General features: G+C 44.9%; 2 protein-coding genes across 2 annotated transcripts; both read right to left on the bottom strand.

The window, feature by feature from the left end:
• Positions 1 to 5,086: 5,086 nt before the first annotated feature.
• On the bottom strand, positions 5,087 to 5,875 carry F5J12DRAFT_693302 (uncharacterized protein; the record flags this gene model as incomplete). Its single annotated transcript, XM_051740408.1, has 3 exons — positions 5,087 to 5,371; positions 5,435 to 5,575; positions 5,618 to 5,875. Coding segments are annotated over 3 exons (684 nt in total), but the record flags the coding sequence as incomplete, so codon positions are not given.
• A 2,449-nt stretch (positions 5,876 to 8,324) lies between these two features.
• On the bottom strand, positions 8,325 to 10,997 carry F5J12DRAFT_907101 (uncharacterized protein; the record flags this gene model as incomplete). Its single annotated transcript, XM_051748876.1, has 13 exons — positions 8,325 to 8,422; positions 8,488 to 8,767; positions 8,823 to 8,909; positions 8,934 to 8,963; positions 8,988 to 9,152; positions 9,202 to 9,396; positions 9,447 to 9,626; positions 9,678 to 9,774; positions 9,822 to 9,942; positions 10,129 to 10,238; positions 10,367 to 10,494; positions 10,558 to 10,737; positions 10,785 to 10,997. 13 exons carry the CDS (start codon positions 10,995 to 10,997, stop codon positions 8,325 to 8,327), a joined length of 1,884 nt encoding a protein of 627 aa, XP_051596470.1.
• Positions 10,998 to 19,967: the final 8,970 nt, after the last annotated feature.

Genomic DNA, 19,967 nt, shown 5'->3' with positions numbered 1-19,967 from the left:
CAAGGATTTTGCATCTAGCTTCTTTCTTTTTTCCTCAGGTATATGTACATGTGCAGTGCAGCCAAAGGTTCGGATATGGGCCAGCGATGGCTTAATCCCTGTAAAGGCTTCATATGGTGTGACATCCTCGGAGATAGCATGGGTTGGTGATCAGTTGATTAGGTAGGCTGCATACTGGATAGCATCTCCCCAATATTTATTTGGCAGTCCAGCATCTTTTAGCATTGCCTGTGCACTTTCAACAAGTGTGCGGTTCATCTGCTTGGCAATGCCATTCTCCTGTGGGGTATAGGCATTCATCTTCTCGTGGTGGACCCCTTTTGACTTGAGGTAGGCCTTGAACTCATCTGAGCCATACTCCCCACCTCGGTCACTCCAAAAATAATTTGCTTTTGCCCAGTCTCGACCTCAGCTCGAGTGAGGTAGTCTTTCACTGAGGGGAAGACTTCATCCTTGGATTTTATTAGTTTAACCACAAGGTGGTGTGAGTGAGCATCAATGAAGGTTACAAAGTAGTGGTGTCCAGTTCAGGCTGTAGTCTCCATGGGGCCACATACATCAGAGTATGTGCAGTAGAGTACTGTTGGGGTTTCAACATTTGACCTGATGGGTATCACCTTATGGTGTTGCTTCCCTTCAAGGCAAGGTTGGCATACAGAGTTCAAGTGCTCAGTGCCAGTAAGCTCCATGCCTTCAACCATTCCTGCTTTAACCAGTTTAAGCACAGATTTTGTACTTGCATGCCCAAGTCGTTGATGCCACAAGTCAAGTGTGGCTACAGACTTTGGTGCTGCAGCTGCAAGAGCCAGGAAAGTAAGGGTAGGGTCAAGTAGTGGAGATGGTCCTTGTACGACAAGTGCTCCATGACTCGGAGAGTGAGTCCTTGCTGCAAGGATGTAGAGTGAGCCTTGACAATGGACCACACCTACAGTGTCTGTACCATCAGTGATTGAGAATGTTCCACCCGTGAAGGTGACCTGGACATTTCTAGTGGCAAGGTATGCCACTGAGAGGAGGTTTGCACTGAGATCTGGAACAAAATAGACCTTCTGTAGTAGGATTCTACTGGTCTTCCCATTTGGAAGATCCATATGAAGTTTGATCTGTCCAATGGCAGTAGCAGGAATTGTGCTCCCATTTCCAATGACTACAGGCTGCGGGGGTGAGAGCATCTTTAGCGAAGTGAACCATTTCTGCTGACAGCACATATTCACAGAGGCACCGGAGTCAATGACCCAGTGCATGTGTAGGTTCTCGCCATTGTCAGTGGCCATGAAGAGCTGTAGGGTGCTGTCTTCAACAGGTGAGATGCGCATGACTTTAGCAACAAGTTTGTCCTCCTTAGGCTTATCCTTTTCAGCCTGTGACAGGGACTTGGCTGCCTCATCAGCCTTCTTCTTGTAGCAGTCATCTTCGACATGGTTCGTCTTCTTGCAATAGCCACAAGCCTTTTTCTTTTTCTTGTCATTCCTCTTTCCCTTTTTGTTAGGCATCTTTGTTACAAGGGCAGTTTGTGCTGAAGAGGTGCAGCAAGACTTCTCTTCTATCAAGACTTGGGAAATGACAGAGTCCAGAGTTAGTTTCTCATTGGATGACATGAGTATAGTGTGAAGGGTTGAGTACGAGGTTGGAAGGGAGATGACCATGGCTATGGCAACAAGAGAGTCTTCAAGGGGCTGTCCCAGAGACTTTAGGATTGTTGCCTTCTGCCACATGGCATTAAGCTGCATCTCCATCAAGACGTCATCTGCTAGGGTACCACAAAATAGTTCACCTATAAGGTAGGCTATCATTTGTTTCCCTTTGCCTTCATAGCGCTTGCATAGCTTTTTCCAGACTTCTGCTGCTGTCGTGGCATGCAGAACACCACTAAGTAGGTCGTCCTTTAGAGTAAGCGTGATTTGAGCCCTTGCTTCTTTATCCTTGTAGTGCCAGTCTGTGCATGCAACTGGATCAGCTGCTGCATCAGGTGGCTTCAACTTTCCTTCTACAAGCTCCCAAAGTCCATGGACATCTAGGATCATCATAATTAGGTACTTCCACATCTGGAAGTTCGAACCATCATCTTCAAGGGACAGTATGTCATAGAGTCGACTGGAGGCTTGAGTAGCTTTACCTGAAGGTGTAGTAGAGGTTACTGTTGAGGCAGAGACCAGGACCTTTGAGGGACCAGAAGTGGATGCTGACAGACCAGACATAGTAGACACTTTGTACCAGACTTGACATGTTCAATTTTCCTAGGATTAGAACTCACAGGCAGGGCTCATAACCTTTTGGAGGATGACGTGCTGCAGGATTGTCAAGTCAAACGACCATTGCTTGGTGATAATTTGCGATCCTGTTGCCCATGCCCTTGACACTTCCTGCAGTCATTTGTATATACCTTGTATGACTAAGTGCGATTGTCCTCGCTCACACTCGTCGCGCACTCCTGCAATTTCCCAGAAATAAACCAGTTCTCCATTTGTGATGAAGAACGCTTGTCTGTCTGCTCGAAAACGGAGGATGAAGTCTGCAGATTCATGTGGGTCGAATGAGGTGTTGAACATGGATAGGATGGATTCAGCGTTGGGTGGGGGTGTGACATAGGGACTGAGTAGCTGCAGAGAGCTGTGCGGTATGCGGTGATATTCGGTTGTGGCACATATGGGAGGGAGAGTGTGGTGTAGAGATTTGATGAACACAGCTGTGGCACCCTCGAGGTCTAGTTTGGGTTCGCTCGACATGGTAGGCGAGCAAGAGGTACGAGGGACAAGCCCATCCCCTGTGAGTTGGTGTGCGTGCACGATGTTCTCGATGTAGGTATAATCCAACGGGTTGTTGTCACCAATCTGGCTGTCTCTGGGCCCGAACACCTCCTGGGCCTCATTATATGCATCGAACGGCTTCTTGGGACAGGGTACTCATTCGTCAACACTCTCGATGTCGGTGTCATTAAATACGATGCTTGAGGAACTTGTGTAGACGAGTCTACAGATGCCAGCTGCATCAATGATGGCTCCAGCGCCTTCGATGTTGATCTTGACATAGACGGAGAGGTCCCTCGCACCTTGCCGTAGCAAGGTGTTCCGTATGATACATGTAATGCCCAAAATTTTTTATACATCCAACATGTCCCGCTCGTCCGTGATGTTTTCCATATGACCCGGGGTGTCATGATGTCTCTGCGCGATATCCAACACGGAGACAGCGTCTCCCTTTGCTACCTGCTCGATAGCGTGTTGACCTAAAAATTTGCTTCGTGCTGTGAGTGCATCGTTGCTCAAAGATTCATCAACACTCTGTAAAAACTTATGTTCCCTAAAACAATGTAGCCATAAGTGAAACACTTGAAAGAAAACAACAAAACTTGGGCCTTCGAGCCCACTCAGTGTGGTCTCGATACTTCTCGCATGTCGTGTATCCCATCGTGACTTCAAACTTCGCCCTTGTGTTGCTATTCGAATGAAGTCTTGCATGCAAGTCCATAGAGTCGCTTTGAACTTGTTTCTTGTGGCATTTTGCGCCCATTGTACTTGTAGCGCTGTAAGACAATGTGGACTTCCTTCTAAGTCATCATTCACTCGTAGCTGTCGCACTAGTCCTGTGGTACTTCCATGCGATCCTCGTACTTGTCGCTCTGTGACCCGCTGCGGTTTTCCTTCTAAGTCATCCACTCTAGAATCATGTGTCCATAAGTAAAAATCTGTAAAGCAAAAATAAAAATTTGAGCTGCCAGGTTCCGTATCCATGCGTGTCGGATGTTGTATCCTTGACGATCGCTTTCGTCCGTAGTTCATCATTGATCCTTGAATTGCAATCGTGAGGACCTCTGTCATGCTTCGTCTTGAATACCCGTTTGCCCTAGAGTAGGATAGCTGTAAGTAACATGCTATGAAATCAAAACAAAACCTAGAGCTCTCGAGCTCAGCATCGGCCTCAACCATGCTCCGTGTCCACTGGATGGCCGTTCTAGCATCACGTGGCCCTCGACCGGTGTCGAGCATTGCCATTGTCACTGTCGCCCATGTTAGTGTCGTTGTTGTCTTCATCACCATTGCTAGTCTGTACATGGTTCCATCAGGTGTAGCATCCGTATGTTGGAAAATCTGTATATTAGTTTCAATGCATCACAAGCGATTGCAATGCCCGCAATCAAATGCATAATTAAAATGGCATTGCAATACTAAAGTTTTCTATGTAATTGGACTTACAATAGGCATTGCTATGGCATAGCAAGGTAATATTTGGGGGTCAATAGTACAAACATAGTGCCATCACCCCTACATTGCAATGCAATTATAATGTAATTATAATGATTGTTATGATAGCCTTGTCATGTGACAAACATCCAGACCCTGGGCACTGCTGTCCTACCATAATTGGACTTGCAATGTATTGCAACAAGAGCTGAGGATTGCAATACACTTTGGACTAAGGCAACAAAAATTTTATATTATATTACCTTTTGTAATCTTATCTTATCACCTGACCACAATTCTATTCTATTCTGATTTTGATTTTGATCTATCTTATCTTTGTCTACTACATGCTATGCTATTAGTATCACCTTACATGGAAATCTTTACTAATACAACCCATCCCCAATCTAACTAGTAAGTATTACTAAGTATCTTTTATGGCTCTGATCAGGATTTGAACCCAAGGACTTGGTGTTAGTTAGTCTAGTGCCAACTAGTAGTGAGACTTACTTTAGCATGTGTTACCATTAGTCCATGTGACCAATCTTCCTACACAAGCATCAACACCTCTTAAGGAGCTTTTCAAGACTTAGACAAAATTTTCGAAATTGCATACAAGTAGTATTACAGTACACATGCTTGCAACTAATGGTAATGACAATTAGTAGCTACTTTGCCCATCTACCTCTACCATGACATCCACTAGACTTATTCCATGCTGTAGTACCAGTACTGGATTCCACATTATTGCTATTGGCAGTGGCTGAGTTGGTGATGTTGCCCATGCCAGGAGTGGGTGTGGATGTTGCATTGATGTGAACATTCACATTGGTGATTGAGACTGAATCTGGAGTGGACAGACCAGAGCTACTTTCGTGAACATTGGAATCAGTGGCAGCTACCTCATCTGTATCATCATCTGACAACACAGTGGCATCCATTGCTGCCATGGCAGCATTGATCTCTGCAGACAGGTCCTCCATCGCACTGGTCTTGGACTTGGTAGCCCCATTGGGATTCCCAAACACAAAGTGATTCATCTCTGTGACAATGTTCTGGATGTGACTACCCATCCACTTGCTGATAAGCACTTGTTTGTATGTGCAGAACACTTGATAGTAGTCAATTTTTGAGATTTGTCTGCAGGCATTCCCTGGGAACTCTTTGTCAGGTGAAAGTAGAAACATACACTATAATGATGGGGATTGAATCAGTGATGTGTGGTGCTGTATCGATGCAAGCAATCTACTTACCACTGTGGCTGCCCATGCAACAGACCCCAGTGTCACCACAGTGACCTTCCATTTCTGACCATTTGTCCTTGGCCCACCACGATGAACAAAGCCTTCTGTGAGGGACATCTTGCCCCACAGTGCTCCCTTCAAAAACTTTTCCTTGTCAGTGCAAACTTAGAATGGTAGTAGTTTCAAACACACCAGAGCAAGTGGCTTCCAGTTCATGAATGGTTTGCACACATCAACTTTCATGTCCTTGAACAGAAAAGGGAACCAGATGGTGAAGCATTGGTTAGGAGTGCCCACATTGTTAACACCAAGCATCTTGACAATTTCAGGAACTTTGAGATGAGACGCAACTGGCAGGAAGTGGTTCTTCGGTAGCCCAAAGATTTCATGGGCATTGTCACATAGTTTATACAGAATGTCAGAATGACCATTTTGCATTGCCTGTGTGAACTAGGATCTTGTCAGTACAGGAGGACCAAGCAACAAACATGAACATACAATGTCAAGAAAGAAGTGTGTATGTCTCAATCTATGTAGATGTTCTGGGAGAATTGAGTCAAGCTCTGTGATGAGACTGTGTTCCTCCACTGCAGTGCTGGCATAATGCTCAGCTGTTGCAAATATGGGAGCAGGGGACATAGACAACTCAGACATTGCATTAGTTAGTGGTGTTTGTGGCAAGAACATCTCCATCATGACAGCATACTTCTTCTCAAGCATCTTGATCTCACTATCATATGTGATAATGTCGGCAGGAATGTCTTTCATAGACCAGCATGTTTTGTTTTGCTCGAGGATGGTATTCTTCTCCAGTAGCTCTTGATTGCGGGATTTCTCTACATCAAGTTGCAGTTGGATGGCCTTCAACACCTGTGAAGAAGTCAGTAAGAGCAGGAATTTGCATAGGCATGGGTATGAGCCTCTGCAAGACCACCACTGCTGTCTCTTGACCCAGCTGATGCACTTGTGGTCCATTGGTTACCTTCACCAGCATCAGCTTCATCTAAGTCAGCAAGTGCAGACAGAGAGTGCCCACTGAGATTCATAATGGATGCACTCAGAACATGTAGACAGAGTGTAAGGGGGACTGGGCAGTGGGGTTGTCAATCAGTTTCTTGATGACCTTTTGAATGTGGGAGTGGTGCATACACTACTGACCCTGACCAAAAAAATAGTGCACCATGATGCAGCCATGATGCCTCTTACCAAAGGGCTGGTGCATAATATCAGGTCAGATGAACCTCATGGCAAGAGAAAGTCACCATAGATCCATGGCTATGCCATCCTTACTGGGGAAAGGTGTATTGAATTCGGCAGAGGATTGCAGGGGCTAGGAATGGACAGAACATAAAATAGTAGGCTGCTGCAGAATTGGGGCACAGGGAAGTGGCATGATGGAGGCCACTAGTGAGCACAGGATGGTGATGCAAATGATGGTGCATGTGGAGTCAATGAGGTACTGCTTAAACTGGTTAGAACCCAGGGTTAGCATGATGACCTAGATAACTTAGCTTGCCAGTCATGGATCAATTTGATTTCCTGGTTGAACACCTTCTTGGGATCGTACCCATGGAACAATTCAGGGAATCTACATTTTGAATTCAACAATAGATCACAGGGAAAGGAGAGATATGCACTGATTAGATGGACACCAGCATGACTGAGAATCTCCTTCTCATACTGGCTTCTAATGTCCTTGTCATCCACAGGCTCTCCTGTCTTGGCATCTACCCAACCAACATGTAGAGTACCATTTTTGAGATGGCTGTCAAAGTGCTTAATAGAGCCCATGATCTGTGCCATGTTGATGCAACCTTCAATAGTGAATTCTCCATGAGCTTCCATCTCCCACTGAGTCCATGAACTATGCCATGGGCCAACTTCAGCAAACCCAGTTATGACAATGACTTTTTCTGAGTTGATGATATCATGCAATTTGCTGAGTTCCTCAAAGGCAGAAGCAGGTTTGAGAGTAGGGAGATTGAACTTGAAGTTAGCATGAGGTACAACATTGACATTCTGGAGCACATGTTCTGCAAGCTGAAGATGTTGAATGCCATCTTTTTTGTGGAGAAGGTGTGCACACCGTAAGCTTTGACTTCCTGAGCGACTATATTGGTGGCATCCATCAAACCTGTACAGCAGGTCCATCTAAGATGGGAGTTAGTTGTAGGTGCCAAGCTGGGTTTAATGAGTTATGCACCCAATCACAGCACCAGCCAGGCATAGATATTCACCCCAGCTTTCGGAGTTCCAGCAGTTGAACAAGGTTTCAAGCAAGATCTTGGACTCTGAGTGCAGGTCATCATTGCCAAAGGGACCGTGGTTTGGTGACAATGGCAAAATAACCTGGGTAGGCCGAGTAACAAGCTGACCAGACACTTTTTTGGTCTTGATGGCACCCAAATCTGCAGCAAGTTGATGAGCATAATAATACAGTGAGCAAGCTCCAATTTGTTGTCCAAGCCATCAATCTCATGCCCATTCTCTGGAACAGCAGAAAATGGAAGGATGTAGTTGAGATCCATGCCAAGAGTAGCATAGATATTGTCGATGAGTGCCTTGACATCCTGCTTGGACCCCTGATTGAAGGGCATGACAGTGAGTGCTGAACAACATTCACATGAACAACCTTGGAGTAGTGCATACTCACAAATCTCTGTGGTTCAAAGATGAAAAGATATTATTAGCAGTAAGGTAATAAATGAACCAAAGCAAGGAGGTGACTATGGTCAAGGAAAAATAACCTTGTATGCCATATGGATCTATGAAGTAATGAAAATGTTGTTGTTTCGTGGGCTAGACAGCTTGTCAATCCTCAATACACTGATGATCAGAAGGGGGACTTGTCAGTTTCAAATGAAAGGGTTTCAGAAGGACAATGTATGAATAGACTGTTTCAGAGGTGCCCTGCCACTTTGTGCATCATTTGCACATGAAGGAACATGTCAGTGTTGATTGTGTCAACAACAAGATACTCCCCTGGTCTTGTATGATCTGGATATAAATGTGAATGATTGAGTGGAGTGAAATAATTTCAGATGATCTGCATGGTTGCGCACATACCCTCCAGAAGTTGAGGTGGTTGTCCTTCCGGAGCCATTGCCCAATCAGCTGGGCATCATATGGGTGTAGAAAGGCCAAAGGGAAGGTTTCTTCACTGATGACACAATTGAACAAAAGTATGAGTTGCCCAAATATGTCTTTCTCCTGAGTCTTGACAAGCACACAGTCATAACGAGGACATCCATGGAAGTTAGGATGGCAATGTAGATAATGCATGTACTGACACCAGTCAACGGTGGACTCGAAGTTCACTTTGACAAAGCGATATTCCATGATCTTTGGTGAATATTACAGATACTGGAAACTGAACAAAAATGACATTTCATCTTACCTTGTCATTCCTTTGGAATTGAATGGGCTTCCTGCTGGGAAGTGGCTTCCTTATAATGTTGAAGTGTTTATTGAGGAACTCACTGAGCTTTCCATGGAATCAATTGGACACATTGTCAGTAACACTCTTCTTCTCAATGTCCTCGAACACTCATGGTTCTTTCACTTTGCTACCAAACTTGACATGGAAAAACTCCTCTTCAGGTTCATCAGTAATGGCTTTGAGGTTATCCAGATTTGTTGGTTTTCCAGTCAACCTGTAAGTGTCATATTCTGTAATCCTGCCATGAATGTGTTCAAGAACCAGTCCAAGATGATTGACATTGAGAATCTACAGAAGTTTAGGCACACTGAATACTAACAAACAATTTAGGACTTACTTGCTGAGCAATGTCCTTGAAGTTTGTTTGTTTTTGATAAGCTTCCTTCAAGGGGCCATGCATTTTCTCATTTGGCTTTGTGTTGAAATTGTGGGTGACACCCTTGGCTTTGATATCATCAAACACATGCATATGGGTATGGTTCTTTGGAAAGTTCCAGTTTTTTGCTGTATGTTGCATCTTCTCTGCATATTTCTGGTCAGGAAAGAGTGAGGGAGAGCTACAACATTGAAAGCAGTGCTGACCTGAATCAATGAATTGAAAGTAGTGAGCACCTCCCACCCAGTGGCAAGTGTGTGTGTCATATGTAATTTGAGTGCATTATACATATCAAACTTGATGTAAGTGCGCAAACAGCATAACAGGAGGTAACCATCTTTTTCCATCTCATGGGGGAAGATGTCATGACAGGTGAATATGATTATCTGTTCAGGAAATGTCAGCAAAATCAGAGCTTGGTAAGACACTTACAATACCTTGGATAGGTCCTCAAACTTTTGACCATCTGTGTATGAAACTGAAAGTGCTTCCTCAAAATGATTGAGACCATGCCAATGAGGCATCGCATTGAGACTAGTAAATTATCAGCACAACTGCTTCATGCAACAAGATAGATGCACTTCTGTTCAACTTTTCCCATCATCTGATGACCCATTGTCTCGAGAATCCTCAAAAGTTCTCCCCACAAATGGTTGCCAAATTTTCCCACACAGTTGGCATGGAGTCTATCCCAACACAATGCTCAATAAATGTCCATGTTCCAGACCTCCCAGAAGGCACTCTAGAGGCAATTAGAGCTAGAGCAAAGGTAACAGCATGAGCCACTTACATCTACATCACATAGTCCCTGTTTCACCAGAATTTGTTCCTTGCCATCTGCTCAGGTCTGTGAGTGTGCTTCCTGTAATGTCTTGAAAATGTTCTCACTGGTATGATGTTCACAGTCCTTGGGGAATTTTGATATCTTGTTGCAATGGATAAGGCAAACAGGGCAAGGGTGATTTGACATCACACCACATATGAGTGCCATGACTGCTCTGAGTGACAAAGATTGTCAGCATGCATTCATGATATTTTGGGCAGCATATCCACTTACTGCTCTTCATAATCAGCTGAAAGAATTAGTATGGTAGGAAAAAGTCAGTGTGCGACACCATCCCAACACCTTACCCAATAGCCAGTTTTCGAGTACTCTGATATTGTATCTAGTATCTTCTTGAATGATTCATGCCAAACATGATTCTTGAAGTTGGCAAACAATTTCTTTCCAGAGTACTTCTTGTCTTCCTTCACCTATTAGAAGCACAATACAGAAAATCAGCCAGTGTACTCAACGCTATCAATGAAGGCACTTACAATCATTAACCACCTGACTACATGGCCACCACCTAAACCTTCACCATTACAGATCCAAGTAGGTAGATTCACAATCTGCACAACAACTGGATACCCTTTTTGTCGACCAAATGACAACAACTTGGCTTTATCAGCATATAAAACAAACACTAGAACTTTGCCATCTGAAGGTAGATTACTCTGAAAAAAATTGTTGAAGTTGCATGCAAAGACTACTAATGACATACTTGCACATCCCAAAATTTGTTAGCCATCCATGGCTCATCGATGAAATGAACAAATGAAGTGCCATCGAACTTGGATAGGCACTGAGCATCAAATACAAAATATGGGCCCACACCTGAATCCTTCAAGAGATCACAGGCCCAATCCCACAATGAACGATAATACATCTTAAATTCCATCATCTCACCTCCAAATGGTGCACTTATTATCATCATCTGAAACTGGGCTAGGATGTAATTAGGGTTGACAATGACAATGAATAGATGCCAATTACTGCTGTCATGCAGTGCAAAGCAGCCCACTGAGTGCTCTCAAGATCATTGTAATTATTCAGAGTCCAGTCCTCAGTGCAAGAACGTTTCAAAAGCTTGAGGATACAATTCACTTTCTCCTTGTTGAGAGCAGCATCATGGATAAATTCTGAGAGGTTGAAGTCGAGACAGGTTCAGAATGGGTACCATGGAGTGGTGCATGGGTCCAGTTTGTATGTCTTGGGTGCATGACCTCAGGTGAACTCAGTGAATGGCACTTTCACAGTTGGCTTCCAGCATTCAGGTGGTATTCAACTCGGATATCATCAACAATGTTGATATCAACCTTGGGTTCAGCAACTGCATAACATATTGGCATGGAAAATATGTGATTGCATATTGACATGCACCATTCAGCTCATCATTCACACCCATGTCAGCACCAGCAGGTGGCCTGAGATCCATAACCATGGGCCAGAATGTAGCAGGCTCTGCTAACAATTGTGAGAGTCCAATTTGGAGAGTAGCAGGAAACTTACCTGGTGCTGGCTCTGTGTGCATCTCAACAGTGGGCCCTGTCACTGATCCACCAGTAAGAACACCTGTTCAAATCGATCCAGTGGTAAATCAGAAATAAAATTGACTGGTAAAATTCCTATGTACCTTCTCAATGAAGCAAGTCAAAGTGAGCACGATCTTCATTCGTTTTGCGAGCCTGCCTGATGCAAGATTTGTGATGAAATCCTATTCCAGTCAGCTTGAATGTTTTCCCACATGATTTGCAGGTAGTAGTGTGCTTTTCCAGAGGCATACTTCTGGTTGACAAAGGGAATGCATCCTGTGAGAGTAAAGACAGTAAATACAATAAAGAAAAATGAGTGGACAGCAAAGCAAGATGCAGACAGTAGCAGTTGCTGTTGCAAAGGGCATTGCAACAGCATTGCCAGTGTATTGCAACTCCACACTCTCACATGCAATCTATTGTGAACTGATTATCACCATGTAAAAATCTGACATCATTGCAATGGACCAAATAATTTTCCAACATACTGTATGAAAAGAAAAACACCACCTTCAAGCCTTCAGTTTGCCCTATCCACTCGCCCCATTCATAGTAGCGCCACTGTTTCATGTCATGTAGCTTCACAAGGACAGTCCTTTGGCTCTCCCCATAGGTTGTTGTCATCCATGGTATCATGGCTGCTTAAACATCGCTCGCACATCGTTTCATATGTCTATTTTTCCTAGAATAGAATAGTTGCAAGTAAGACATTATGGAATCAAAACAAAACCTTGGGCCATTGCGCCAAGAACCCATGCTCGTTGTGCCCCATTTCCATTGAATGGCATCTCCTTTCTTGTATGGCTGTTGATCTGCTCCAAGTAATGTCATCATTGTCGTTGTTGCTGTAGTGGTTGCCATGGTTATCACAGTTGCTCTTGTCTTACTTCTGGGTGAGCTTTGTTCATAGCTTGTCTTAGAATCTTGAATTGTGATTGCTTTTCGTCATAGATGATCGGCTTCCCTAGAATAATGAAGATGTAACTAATATATCCTAGAACTAAAACAAAACTCAGAGCATTCGAGCCCAGTAGTCTCCATTGCGCATCATTTCCTTTGGATGGTCATTCTTGTCTCATGCAGTCTTTGACCTGCATTAAGTGCTGCTGTCGTTGCCAGCAACCACTGTAACTTCTGTACAATATTCTGTAGAAGCCTGTACCCCTTAAAATGCAGTAGATGTAAGTAAAACATTCTAGAATTGAAACAAAACCCTGGGCCATCAAGCCCAGTACCCGCACTCATCATGCCTTGTCTCCATAGAATGGCTGTTCTAGCCTTGCATGGCCACCACTCTGCATCCAGCACTGTCTTCATTGTTTCTTGTATCTCAATCATCTGGGTGTTGGTCGCACTTCATCGCATGTACTGGCTTTCCCTAGTGTAGAATAGATGTAAGTAAAACATTTCGAAATAAAAACAAAACAAACCTGTGAGCCATTGGGCTCTCCATCTGTGCTCTTCGTGACCTGTTTCTGTCGAGTGGCACATCTGATCTTGCTTGGCCATCGATCCATGCTAAGTCTAGTTGTCATTGTCATCGTTGCTATCATGCTACTTGCTGCTGTTGTCGCCCTTGTCCATGTTGCCATTGCTTGTAACCACAGTACCTTGCACACAGTATGTCAGTTGCCCCATTCTTCATATCCTGTGATCACAGTGATCTTGCATAGTCAGCCTGTAACACCAGAGTCATCCATCTATGCATTCAACTAGTTAGCTAGGGGAAGGAATGTACAGTGCTTGTGGGAGAGAATATAAGAGTATTTGGTGAAGTACTATATCACTAGGGGTGCTGCTTGAAAGGGACTGGGCGAAAACCATTAGGTTTTCTGGCCTGAAGCCAAGATCCAAATCATTGAGCTGAGCTGTGAAACCCAAAACATAAGGAGTCAGCAACATGTCCAGTGAAGCTTGAGGCCTGGGAAAAAGGAGCTGTGGACTCACTTCCTACCGTACTGGGGGGAGTATGTATCATTTGAGAACGTTGAGAAGCTCTGGTTTGGACTGTAGGAAAGGAGCGAGCACCAGAGTGTGGTGCCTAAGGTATAAGGTGAATGAATCCCCTGACCAGTGACCCATGGTCTTAACGACATTGAAACATCAGTAAACCACTTTGTGTGCTGGCAGTCCTAGGGAATCTGTCCAGTGCTGGACAGCTCTGGCCAGCAAAAGTGATTTACTGATGAAGGGACTTTGTTTAGTAGGTAAAAGAGTGTGCCTCTGATGTGGAGGCTGTGGCCCTTGATATTCAGCAGTCCTGGGTGAGATTTAGCTAGTTTTGCTATCATTCTCATTACTTCTGTCTTGGATAAGGGTCTAATGCCATGAATGGGGTGCTTCCAGGAAAAGAGGTGTGCATCATTGGTAGCTGGGTTTAGACAAATGTGGTTTTGTAGGGCTTGCATGGGGTCTGTGATGAGGTTGTCTTGGGGGGCACATTGAACCATTTCGCCCTTGATCAAGCACTTTGTGGCTGGGAGGTTGAAGACTATTACCAGGAGACCTTGCTGATTGCGTACAAGTCAGTAACTTGCTCTGGAGATGTGTTTTTTTGGGTTGAAACTTTGGATGGAGGGTATGGTGAATTCTCCTAGTCTGGCAATGTAGTAGAAAGTTACTACTATGCATGCATATATTGCTGCATCACATCGGTCATCTTTGTTTAACATGCTGTGGACAAGTTTGAGGGTGTCAGTGGTGAATGGAGCTCTGTGGGGACATTTAGAAGAAGCAGGGGCTAGTCTTGTGGCACCCTCCAGGATGGCTTTGTACTCTCTTTTGTTGATGTTCCAGCCACATCTGTGCACAATGTGCCACACTTGGATGCCTGCTGCATAGTTCATGAGAGTGGAACCCAAGTGGGCTCCAGCGCAGCTTGCTAGGAATGCTGAGAGTAAGTTGGATGAAATTGGGCACCTATCGCTGTCTGGGATGTTGTTCATGTTGCAGAAAATGTGGTAGACTAGTATGCTTGTCCCATAGAGTTCTTTGGTGGCCTCTGTCCAAGAGGCACCAATTACACTTGTTATTTGCTGGATGATCTCTGTTGAGAGTGGTGCAGAGGCTGTCACTTCTGGGGTTGAGGAGGCTGGGTGCCAGCAGAGAAGCCTATCTCTGGCATGACAATGTGGTCTGAGGGGTGAGGGGGCCAGGGTGAGGTGGGGGTGGTAGGGCTTTGGGGCTGATGTCTGTGTGGAGTCTGTGTTGTTCAGTGGTGTGTTGAACTTGTTGGCTTTGCTATTTGAGGTCAGCAATGGCTTTGTCGATGAGCTTGTCAACAAGCCATTGGTGGGAGGAGAGGTTCCTCTCTGCCTCGTGCTGTCTCACAATACAGTTGATGGCCTGGGCAGGTTGGAGTGCATAGTAGCCTTCTTGGCACACTTGTTGTTCTGCTGGTAGGATGGGGGTGTCAAAGTTAACAACAAACTGGAAAAGGTAGCTAGGGATGGGGAGAGGAGGGAGGACATTTCTGGGGTTACCATAGATGCCTCTCATTTGGATGCTAAGCAGGTTAGAGTTGGGATTGTGGATGAGATTGTGTATATGTTTGAAAGTTTCATTGACTTCTTGGTTCCAGTGTCTGCCTGTCCACCTGCCTTCCACAATGCCAGTGTTATCTCTGTGGACAGTGATGTGGGTAGGGGAGGATAGGATCATGTTGATTGTGTTGATGAGGAATTCAAAGCCAATGGCTTCTGCCCAGCTGATGTCATGTTTGGATCCCACTGACTTCCAGCCTGGGATGAGGCACCAGGCCCTCCATCCTTCGCTGACAATGATTCCAATGCCAAAGCCAGAGCTAGCATCTGAAAATGCTTGGAGGTCTACTTGAGTCAGAGGGGGGATCAGAGGGTGTCAGAGTTTCCCTTCCTGCAGTGCACTTGTCCGCCATTCAAAGTCTGTTTGGCAGTGTTTGTCCAGCCTGTGAGGTAAGAAAGGCTTTGGTGAGCATACTGTGATCATGTGCTCTAGGCTAGTTAGGTATGCACATCCTTGGGGGAACAAAGAGGAGGCATGCAAGAGCTTGCTGTACAATTCCTGTACATCTTGTAGCATGTGTACCTGTCATTTGCACCATTCATGAATGGCTTGTAGGTATTTGATGGTCTTGTTTTTGCTGAGGGTCACCACCTGGTGCTGGAGATCCCATAGGAAACTGATGTATATTGTGGAGTGGTTGAAACCCTGGTCTTTCTCTACCTCCCAGGGGATACCGAGCTCTCTAGAGATCATGTTGATGTTGTCGAAGTTGTAGGTGAAAGCTGCATCATGCTCCAATCTAGGGGTGTTGGCCAAGTGATCAAATAAGGGGTGGCAGCAATTTTTGTTGAACTCTTTGAAGGATCTGTCTTCATGTGTGATGCCTTTGAAGAGGACTCTGCTACCTGAATATTGGAGGCCAGCTGGGGCTATTTTCATGTTCCATTGTTGTCTGGAGGCATTGTATTCTCATAGGTACTGTTTTTGTATTCTGGCAAAGAAATGATCATCTACCCATTTGTTGAGTGGGCCAATGCCTCGGCTCCTAAAAATCTCCACTTCTGTGTCCACTAGCCTTCCATACATGCCTGCCAAGGGTGAGGCACCAAAGGCTAGGTACATGTCTATGCATGCCTGCATGTCAGAGATCCTTACTATGGCTGCTGGCCATTGGGATGGGTGTAGGGGGACAATATGCTTCCACTACATCATGTGTGGCTATTTCATATCCTGGTGGGAGTCTGGAGGCTAGTAGGAATACAATGGAGAATTTGTCCCATGTGCATGGGAAGTTTTCTGTGGATATGGAGGAGTTGATGGGGGAGGGGGGGGGGGTTAGGGTGGTGTGGCATCAGCGACAGGGGGAAAGAGAAATTCTGAATTAGTCAGAATTTGCCTGGTTTACCCAGCTTCAGGATCAGGGCTAGTGGTGATGATTGGAAAGGTCTGATCAAGGACTGTAGTTCATTAATTCTAAAAGGGCCAATGAATCTCCCTTTGGTTATTTCTTTATTAACAATTTCTTCGAACTTATCTTGGTATGTATTAATGGAAACTTTATTAGGGGGGGACTGGGTATGGGAGATTGGGGGGAAATCTATTAAAAAACTGTTTTGTAAGCCTTCTGGTATTGATGCGAAGCACTGTGGGCAATGCAAGCCTTGGAGGGCTCACTCCCAGGTGTCTGCTCTATATGGGGTGTGGGGATGGAGCCATCTGAGCTTGAGGGCATTTGCTAGTGCTGTGAGTCACAAGTCTGCAGCCAGAGCAGAGGTGCATGGAGTCATGTCACTCTGAGCAGCCTTCTTTGCATTACCATCTTGGGCAGAGGCAGAGGCCTTTCCTGGAGTAGAGGACCCTGTGTACCTGATCTGAGAAGGTATTGTGCTTGTTGTCCCACATTCAGGGGGCTTGGCATTTGACAACTGGGATGTTGTGGTGTTCTCTGCTGAGGCAGACTGCACAGACTGGTAGGGGGCCTGAATCTGGCTGGCTCATTGAGGTCCAAGAGGGTCTGCCTCTTGTTGAAGTCTCCTGGAGTGCTGGTGGGGGATTGCTTGTGCTTGGGCTGGGGGTATGCTCTGCATGCAGTTTGGTTGTTGAGACCAGCATTATACCTGCCAGTGATCTGTTTGTAAGAAAGAATGGGGGTGTGTAGCTGTGGGGGGGGTTGGGGGTTGGGGGTGAAGGCATGTAACCGTTGGAGTTCAATGTGTAATTGAAGGGCAGTGAAGGTGTGTAGCCCAAGAGAGATCTGATGTGTAATTGGGTTGGGTGGGGTGTGAGACATGCATTGGCTGTGTTCGGTGTCACAGCCTGGGGCCAATGCCATGTGGGGGGGGAAGGGATGCAGCCCATGAAGGAGGTAGTGTTAGAGGGGAGGAGAAACAGGGGGGGGGGGAGGGGGGTGAGGGGAAAGGAGCAGGTGATTGTCAGTGGTACTGCTCTTTGTGCTATGGTAGTGTGGGAGGGAGTCACACATATATCTATATGAAGTATACTCAGTCATGCTGTGAGTCAAAGTGTGGTTCAGCGGTGAAAACCAACCAAAACCAACACAAAAGACAATAAGAGTGAGTGGTGGTGTGCCTATGTGGTACCTAGATGGTAGAACCTTTGGTTTGGGAGGGTTTTTGTGAGCTACAACACTCAAAGGTGAGTGCTGAGGGTTGGGGGTGCTCCTGACAAAGAGAGAGCAAGAATGCAATAAAATGCAATGGGGTAGACTGCTGTCAGCCTACAGAAGGATGGATGACAACTTAATTTGATGCTCTGAGCTGCACTGAGCTCAGGGAGGACTTGGAGCAAAGTAGATTGATGATAGATGATGATAAGTGAAGTAGATGATAGTTAGACCCTTAATAAAGTCTCAACTATTGAAGCTGCTGAATGAATTACTGAGAGATGATAAATTGCAAGCAAGAGGGGCTCTCTGACATCTTTTTTTCCCAGCTATCTAAGTACAGTGATCTATATACAGTACAGGGGCATTGCCTATGGAAAACAAGGTGCAAACACTTGGTAAGTGATTGGTAAGTGATAAGTAAGGAATGTAAGCAGTGGGTAATCATCTTAGAAAGCATTGGTAAGGATAAATAAGCCAAAAAGCAAAGAATCAGTAAGCAAGGTCAAAAGATTGGTAATTATTGGCAATAGGTGAGTCAAAGACAGTCAAAATGTCAAGGTATGAGTCAAATAATGTCAGAAACTGGGAAAGTGCACTGGAATCACATTAGAGGGAGGTTGTGCATGTCACATCTTGAAGGGATCACTTCTGGGCCAAAGTGGGATGACAGGGAGGCAGCACTGATCTGATGCCAATATAGTACATCCAAAAGTGGACAGGGTGAGTCAGATGTCAACAGGGGTCAAGCTTTGCAGGTCTGTGGGGTGACAGGAGCATAGGGGATCCAACTTTCCCCCCCTAACCATCCTCTCAGTGAAGCAAATAAAAACTTCATGGAATGAGGCTCTGTTGGAAGAGAGGGTGAAGGGGGAGTGTCTTCTGCTGTATCTTGCAATAAGGAGGCAAGATGTGCATCATACTCATCATGGATGTGATCAGGGAGAGTGGAGAACAGTAGATTATACTGCAGCTGTCACAATTTTGGAAGAATGATGGATGAGAGTGGTATGAAGATGTTGCAGGGAGCAGGGAGGAAGGATCCATATGCTTCTTGGACTGGAGAGACTGAAATGACCACATAAGACCTCTCCAAGTGAATGACAGACCTGAGGTGACAAAAGAACATCCTCCTAGAGGTCATACTAACAAAAAGAACATGCTGTCCAAGCTGGATGGGCTGAGAGGGGGCAGACAAGGGTGGGATGTACCAGGACACTTTGGGACAGAAGCTAGTAGGAACTCCTGGTATATATACATAGCCATGGTCCCTAGCAAAGGGGACAAGTGAAATGATTGATGTGGAGCTGGCCATAACAGAAGAATTAGCAAGATGAGCATCTTTTAGAGGGAGTGCTGTAGAAATGTGTGGAGTGCACAAATCCTTTCCAATTTTGGAAGGTAGGATCATGTGGCTGAGCACTATAAGTGAGTGTGGGAATGGCATCAGTATCCACAGAATTGGTGGAGATGTGTCAAAAACCAGAATGCTGTACATGGGTGCTTAAGAACTTTTATCAGTGCTTAACTCACTTCCTTCCTTTTTCTTTGGCATTGATGACTTGTTCTTGTGCAAGGGATGACTGCCAACATTTCTGGCTGTCCTTCTTCACATGAGGGCTATGGTCTTCATCTCCATTCATCAGCTGTATCCATGTCCACCTCACCAAACACCTTTGGTGTGTGACAGCATGTGAGTAGTGACAATGTCTATCATATTCACCTATACAAAGTATACTAGATACAAGGATAAGTAAAGTAAGAAAAAAGGGCCAAGTATTCATGCTCACCTCAGTCATGCACAAGTAGCAACAATGTCTGAGGTGAACAAAGTATAGTCTGAAACTATATACCTCTAAGTGTAACAAGGCTGAAACACTTGGGTGTTGAACCTGGAGTTTACATGTCAAGGGTGATCTCATTATGAGATGCACTACATTGTTTGTAAGTAATAAGAAATGCACACAAAAGTGTGAGACACTATGAACACAATAAAAACAAGGGTGTGAAAGTTAATAGCATGGTCAATAGTGATGTAAAGTATGAAAGCCTTACAGCAGAAAGTAATTCTCATGTCTCAGAGCAGATGTATTTGGAAAGGACTATGTATAACTTGCCAAATCTAACAGGGAGGACTGACCTGTTTTAGGGACTCCAGTTCTGTGACTTGTGCTGAGTGTACTAGCTTGTCTCTAATCTGTGCTAGGAGCATTTCATTGATGTGTGCAACATTGAAGGATTGTTCGGTGTCTAGTGTTGTAACAAC

The sequence above is a fragment of the Pisolithus orientalis genome (assembly GCF_024613125.1).
Source record: "Pisolithus orientalis strain OTSU chromosome Unknown F5J12scaffold_38, whole genome shotgun sequence".
Taxonomy (NCBI): Eukaryota; Fungi; Basidiomycota; class Agaricomycetes; order Boletales; family Pisolithaceae; genus Pisolithus; species Pisolithus orientalis.
Note: the sequence above shows the minus strand (reverse complement) of the source record. Positions and strands in the feature narration are given on the sequence as shown.